The sequence below is a fragment of the Lissotriton vulgaris genome, chromosome 3_1 (assembly GCF_964263255.1).
Source record: "Lissotriton vulgaris chromosome 3_1, aLisVul1.2, whole genome shotgun sequence".
In the NCBI taxonomy this organism is placed as follows: Eukaryota; Metazoa; Chordata; class Amphibia; order Caudata; family Salamandridae; genus Lissotriton; species Lissotriton vulgaris.
The window spans coordinates 2,021,196,895-2,021,204,791 of NC_141689.1; the positions used below are offsets into that span (position 1 = coordinate 2,021,196,895).

General features: G+C 40.7%; 1 protein-coding gene across 1 annotated transcript; it reads right to left on the reverse strand.

The window, feature by feature from the left end:
* Positions 1–902: 902 nt before the first annotated feature.
* On the reverse strand, positions 903–2,573 carry CCDC110 (coiled-coil domain containing 110). Its single transcript, XM_086963854.1, has one exon. It carries the CDS (start codon positions 2,571–2,573, stop codon positions 903–905), a length of 1,671 nt encoding a protein of 556 aa, XP_086819980.1.
* Positions 2,574–7,897: the final 5,324 nt, after the last annotated feature.

Consider the following 7,897-nt stretch of genomic DNA (forward strand, 5'->3'; position numbering starts at 1 on the left):
TCTAGATAATGGTATTCTGGTTCTAGAGGAACAATCCCGCCTTTCCACAATACAGCCCTAATGTGGGCATATTGTGCTTCTAACACACTTGGGTACTATTCTCAATGCACCTGCTCCACTATTGATAACTATGGCCCTGGGAAGCAAGTCTCCTGGGGTCTTACGTCCATGGACCAGCACTACAGGCAGTAGCAGCCCGTGGTGGGAGTGCTGCTGGGTGCTGATGTTGGGCGGGGGAGGGTCAGGGTCAGGGGGTTAGTGCAATGCAGTGCACGCAACTAAATTTGTTTTATTTATTTGTGTACTTACCTCTGTGCGGCCGTATTCCGCAGTGTACTACTCCCCACCCTGCCCCTCCCCCGCTCCACATCAGTGCCCGGCAACACTCCCACCACGGGCCGCTACTGACTACAGGTCCAGGGGAAGATCCCTCTCATCTGAGGCTGCAGTGCTGGACCATGTCTGTGAGGTCCAGGGAGGTGGGGGCTCTCCTGGGAGCAGCCGTGCTAGATCACAGCTGAGAGGCCTTTGGGAGACGAGCCGGTGGAGTATCAATGGTGCCATGGCCCCTTGTCCAAGCAATGTAATTTCCCTTTAGTCTGCCAGCCAGGTAGCAAAATGAAGCCATAATTAGGGTACACTAAACATCTAACATCCTGGCTCCCAATGCCCATGCAACCGCTGCAGTGTCGATATCTACACCCCTGGACGCAGAGATTCAGGTGAAAAATTCCTGGATTAGACCACTGGTCTTTTAGATCCTACGCCAGAACCTGAGCCATTTGGTCAAATCGCCTTCCCTAGTGCCAGACTTTGTCCTGTTGATAAAAGTTTAATGTATTTGTGAACATTTGTGAAACGTTTTCCAAAGATTCCTATGACTGTAGTTCTTTAACTTTTAACTAATGAAATATAGAGCACATACCCTCATCGCAATACTCCTCAGCATTCCTCATGCAGAGGCCCGCTTCTGCCATTTCGATCGGGGACGGTGAGCGATGACTTCCAACCGCAAAATTTGTTGGGTCAGTTGGAAGGATGTCGCATTTGATGTGGGACGTAATCTTATTACTAAGATTAGCATATTCTCTATGGAGCTTCTTTACTTCAAACTCCAGTGCATCCCTTTGATTTTCAACAATCTTTGTGTAGTTTTGAAGTCGAAGCCTTTCTGTGTTAATCCTCACCATTGTCCTTTCTAACTTGACATTGTCTTTAATGCGTGCCATCAGTTCTACCTTCAAGAATGCATTGTCGTTTCGTAGGTTAGCCACCATCTTGGTTATCCCAAATATTTCTTGGTCTAAGTTACAAACTCTACTTTCTAACCCATTGTTTGCTGCTTCAGGTGCTGTAGGCTCACAGGATATTTCTTCTTCAGTATATTCTGTGTTCTGCCTGACTTGCTCAGCCTCTCTTTGTGATGTTCGTCGAGAGGAGGTGGATTTTGGCAGTTCCAGATCTCCACTGAACGAATTGTTTTTCACATTTCCAAAGTCCAAAGGAAGGTTTGTTTGTCCAGGTTGACATGTCAAGCTCTTGTTCGTAAGAGGGTCTTCTCCAGTACCTATCCCTTCCATACAGCATGCAGCATTTAGCACCATTCTCTGACCATCACTTGCTAAGAGTGGTGAATGTTGCTGAACTGATGTGAGGGCCTGAATTAGTCCATTATTTTCATTGTTAGACATTTCTAGAGCTTCCTTTGCATTCCAATTTTCATTTAGCAGCTCCACTAATCTCTTCTTCAACTGGTCAATTTCGTCTTTGAGATGACAAATCTCTTTGTGGGAATTCTCCCTCTGATTGTACTGGTCTTCATATTCCCGGGTCTTCTTTTTCAGTGCATCCATGCATGTCTTGTTCTCTTCTTTGCTCAAAGCCAATCTTATTTGGATTTCCTTCTTTCCTTCAACAAGTGCCTTATTTTCCTCCTGACATTTAATGTTTTCGTCAGCTAGAGATTGAACAGTAGAAAGCAGCTCTTTAATCTCTTCACAAGAGCACAAGTTATCACCATCGCGATCATGCTGAAAGTCATGAAAGTAGGCCCGTGGTGGTGGAAGAAGTTGTTCTTCATTTGATGCAATTTCACATTGGTTTTGAACGCCCAAGTGTCTGAGCTGTTGTCTCAATGCATTGAAAAGTTCTTCTCTATCATCCTGCAGCTTGACAATGTAGTCGAGCAACATTGTTTTATCCTTTATTAATTGTGAAACTAAAGTTAAGGTGTTGCTTGAAGAACTGCTATGCATTCGGTTGTCTGTGGTGTCCGTCGGGGCATGGTGTGCTGCTTGGGGCAGTAAGGCTATTCGAAGTTGGTTTAAACGTTTCTCTATCTCTGCGGCCTTCTCAGCCCGCGTTCTGTTTTGAATCCTACGTTTCGTACTTTCCGTAATCCCATGTTGAGATGGAATTTCCATGTTTGAACTATGATGTAATGCTTCAGCAGGTGCAGTGGGTTGAGTGGCAGCTGATCCATTGGTTTGAGTGGCAGCAGACATTCTGAGGTTCTGAAGTTCGTGTATGAATGCTTTTTCTCTTTGATGCGATCTTCTAAGCTCGTGAGTCATAATTTCTAAAGTTTGCCCAAGACGACCATCAACTTGGCCCAAAGGATGAACATCTGAGTGTTGTTCTGCTGACAACTCGCCTGAGGAAAGTGAGGTACTGCGAGAATGCGGACTGGAACAAGGAAGGAGCAATTCAGAGTGTGCACCGCCATTTGATTGACGGGCCTGTGAGTGTAAAACTTCATTGGTAATTGCCGATGACTGTATATTTTCAATTGCACTAGATGGTGATTGTAAAATCCCATCTGCGCTTCGAGAGTTTACACTCACAGTGCGTCTGAATGAATTTCGATGAGCGTAATTCATATTTTAATTCCCACCTCTTTCTTGGCCGTACTTTTTAATTATCTGTATTTCCATGATCGCTCCTCAAAGAAAGTGTTTTTAAACTCGAGCTGGACTGTAAGAAAAAAAGAAGATTGAGATAATAAATCGTACAAGGTAGATTTTACACTTTCTTTATCTAAGAAGGATTTTGCAATTATGATTTAGGCAAGCCCACTATCAAATACATCCCTGGCAAAATGACAATTGAGACAAGTCCTTTACTCACTGCTTAGGTTTACCCAATACACTTATTTGAACCATGTTCTGAACTGTCTTAATAAATGAATAATGCAATGCAAAGCAATTTACCATCCTCCACTCATCTGGTTCCCACTATTAATTATATACTTCTATAAGGATGGGAAACCTATATTTTGGATAATCCACATGATCTTTTTTGATTTGTTAAAAACAAACATATGGTTGAATTGCATTTTCGAGTATTTGAAAGCTATAGGATAAGTATAGGACTACCCTGTGATCCTAAAGGAAAGTTGGGTCACATTTCAGAGTTACAATTTAAGAGTTTTTTTATATTTTATAAGGAGACGCAGATTAGTCTCAGAACAATGGTTAGTATATGCTGTGTAATTTATTTGTTATAAAGTCTGCCTTACATGAGACAACAAAAACCAAATGCAACTATTATTTATTTTCATTAATTATTCAATCAATGATATTTCAATAAAACCATAATGAATTTTGAGCGATCGTTCTTCCCCCAAGTGCAACTTGTGGTTACAAAACAATACATATAATGGGATATAGAATCACACACTTCAAAGACTAATATCGACTAATTAAGGTCCAATATTTATTTAGTTTTGCACAAAATACCTACAAGTTTTAAGGTTTGGTGTTGTTAAGTCTGCACTGTTGCACACAATTTCTTTGAAGAAGGTGATATATCTCATTGGAAAGCCCCATGGAAAGTCCTGACGATGGGGATGTGGATATGAAATGAATCTGCTATTGAAGCCATTTTGTTTGCCTCTGAATTGTAGTTAATGCTTGATCTTGTTAAGGTACCAATTACCCTTACTAGAATGTATTAGAGTACCTAATAGACATTCTCACATTACATATGGAATGCTCATTGGCTCCCAATCCTCAAAGAGGCATTTAAGTCTGTCTTGGACTCTAGCAGATGATTTATGTAGTGAAGCCCTTCTTGTGTGAGTACACAAAAGCAGCATGGACATTGAACAGATGCCCTTAGAACTCTCTAAAGGAAACCATTTGTGCGAATTTGCTGTCAAATTATAGCATTTTTGTTAATCAGCTACATTTATCCTAGTTGCTTGAAAAAACTAGGCAGTGTAAATGTGCTATTTTATAGCCATAGTTGGTGTTAGGACTTTAGTCATGGTAAGCAAAGGAACATTTTAACTTTCATACAACCCCCACCAACACAGACGTTTCTAGGGGACATCTGTTGGTTGAGCTGTGTGCCTGTTTTTCAAGAATTTCGGGCATCAATGCATGGGGAAGGAAGAGGATCTCAATCACATTCTTACCCCCTAAACCAGTGATTCTTGAATACCCTTAAGTCATGAAGGTCAAGCCGTATTCTTGATTGCCTACATTTCACATTTCCTGTCTGTTCTTTTCACCTCCGTGCTTGCAGGAAGTCAGGACTCTCATGGTCCACCCACCACCTGTCCCTCGTGTTGCAGTTCATTCTTCTTGCCATCATGTTTGAGCCTCATCAGCTTTGACTGGGGATTTATCTTCCCCTACTTCTCAGACCTTGCATCTTGTCAGGTGCTCGCCTTCACTCCTTCTGCCTCTAAGACCCTGTAGAACACCAGCCTTCCAACCAATTCCAGGCTTCCTCTAGAATTATCAAATGGTAAACGTTGCCATTGCCAGTATCTTTCCGCATGCTGGTACAAGGTCATTGATCTTTAACCTCCCTGAGAGCTTTTTTTCCACATGAAACTCTACTTTAGAGTGGCCTGGGTAAAAAGGTTGGAGAGTACATTTGTATTCTCATAAGATATTGTGCTGCTTACTCTAGATACCCGCCGGAATGCCTCATTTTATCTGTGGTACGATAGGTGGCTTTAGTTCACTCTCAGAGATGCTCCTGAAGGAACTATAGCCCTCTGTGCTCACTGCCCCGAAATGAAGCATAAAAAATTCATTGTGATTGAGGATTTTAGTGATCGAATTGTTCATGAAAATACCCATGCATGGTCCCATGGAGCCTATTGGGCACAGCCACCAGGTTAATGTTTTTTTAAAATTGATCTATATTAGTGTTTACTATATAATGTACAGCAAGACATTTGCCTCTTTACGTCACAGGAAAAAACTTATTGGGCACTGCCGAATCAGTCCATTGACATAGCAAGGATTAAAACATAAATGTGAAGTAAGGTCTTTGCACAAAATAACAAAGATAATATAAACAATTTAAGAACTATGGGCCAGATGTACTAAACACTGGTTGAAAATGTCAGTCGCTATCTGCGACCAATATTTTTGCGACTAGAATGACTAGAGTGCGATTTTGCGAAACAAGCTATGTATTAATAGGTCAGTGTAAAGATTGAAGACTCATAAATATTCTTGAAAATACTTTATTGTACACGACATCCCAGCTGAGCACCCAGCTTAACAGCTTAACCAGTTCCTCTGTCAACATTCCCTTCACACTCTGACATCATTACATTCTATGATATCAGCTTAGCTTATTTCTACACATCTCCCCCTTACATTACCTAGAAGTAAAATTCACTTTGATAGAACTGTATAGTACAATACAATGTTTTATAGAATACTACTAACATACTACACAATTTCACAAAAAATTTAACAGACTAATACATGAAGAAAAATGTTATATGGTTACCTCATGACTTTACAAACATCACCCACACTTCTCACAGTGCCATTATCCAAAATTATCACATTCCGCTTGACTTCCTTCACTTTACAAGCATTGGAATACTCACTCTCTCCCTTACGAACGAAGCCTTTTTTCCTCACAAGAACCCAATCTCCAGGTACAAAAGTAGATGTCTTCACACCCATTCTCTTATTATAGTATGAAACATTTTTATCATGAGATTTCAATACTCTCCTCCTCATTTCTTCATGATCCACCACAACCTCCACTTCACTCTTCGACCATACTGGACATTTCAAATGGTGAAACTCCAGTTACCAAATGAGGAGTCATCCTGTGTGACCACATCATTCTTTTCAACTCCTTTTTCCATGACAATTGATTAGCCAAAGATAACTGTACATTCTCCATTGTTAAACGATTCACTCGTTCCACTAAACCATTGGCTCTTGGACGGAAGAGAGCCACTCTTTCATGAACAATTCCTAATCCTGACAAATAAGTCACCATTTCCTTAGACAGAAACTGCACCCCATTATCAGATGTAATAGTCTTCGGTAAACCTTCAGCCATAAAAACTCCTTCCATAAATTCAATAACTACAAACGTGTTCACTTCTGGTACTGTTTTAATCACAAACCACTTGGAATGGTAGTCGACTAACTCTAAAATAAACTTGTTTGCAGATCCTAACTTAGCCACAGGACCTAGAAAATCAATTGCTAACTTCTCCCACAGCCTGCTAGGAAAACTTGACATCTCCAATGGCGGTTGTCTAATTACTTTGGTTTTAGCACTGTTAGCACACGCCACACAATTCTTCACTCTCTCCTCTACATCGCGGTCAATTCCCGGCCACCAAAACATTTCCCTTACTCTCCTCTTCATAGCACTATGTCCAAGATGACCCTCATGTATAATGTCAAGAATTCTAGATCGTATACCCATGGGAGGAACAAGCTGATTTCTCCTTCTTAATTTACCATCAACAATACTCAACTCATCCTTGACTTTGAAGAACTCTCGTATATCCGCTCTTTAAGCGTCCTCATCTTCCCATCCATGTACCACTTTCTCCTCAACTTCTCTCATAACATTGTCATTAGCTCTAGCAACCGTTCATTCATCAGCAACAATAGCTAACTCTCCTTCAATCGACAACACATCACTAGGAAAAACCTCGGAAACAATTCCCTTCATCTCCACAGGCATCCTGGACAAATAATCAGCAATTTCATTATTACTACCCTTCAAAAATTCATCTTCAAAGTTGTATTCTGAGACACTTAATAACCACCTAGTAATACGAGGAGTAACATTACCCTCTAAACCACGCCCACCTTTGAAAATGTAAGTCAAGGGTTTGTGGTCAGTTCTCAGTCTAAAAGGAAGACCCAACACATAGAACCTAAAATTGTTAATTTCCCATCAGCAGGCTAAAGCCTCTCTCTCTCGATCACAGAATAAGCAATTTCAGCCCCTTGTAACCTCCTAGATGCAAATCCAATCACATTTTCAACTCCATCTTGAACTTGAATAAGAACAGCACCAATTAAAACATTGCTGGCATCGGTAGTAATATAGGTTTCCGTGTCACATCAAAATGACCTAAAGTAGGAGCACACATTATAGATTTTTTTATTTTGGTAAAAGAGCACACACATTCCACTGTCCAGTCATACTCAGTTCCCTTTTTTATTAAACGCCTCAAAGGTTCAACAATATCTGTGAAATTCTTTACATATTTAGAGCAGTATTCTGCCAAGCCCAAGAACGACTTTAACTCATCTTTACACTCTGGTCTGCGGGCATTCTCTACCGCTGCCACAATACTTTTTTAGGACTAATTTCTTTAGCATTTATAGTATGACCCAAATACGTAACCTCATTTTTCCTAAACTGGCATTTTTCTCTCTTCACATTCAAACCATGCTTTTCCAACCTCAACATCACCTCCTCAAACAATTTATCATGCTCATAGTTACTATTTCCGACAATGAGCACATCATCTTGGAAGCATAAGACACGTTCTAGGTCCCCTAAAATATTCTTCATTACCCTCTGAAAAACAGCCGAGGCTGATGCTAGTCCAAAGGGCATCCTTTTATAACGAAAGCTCCCAATGGAGTAACAAAAGAAGTTA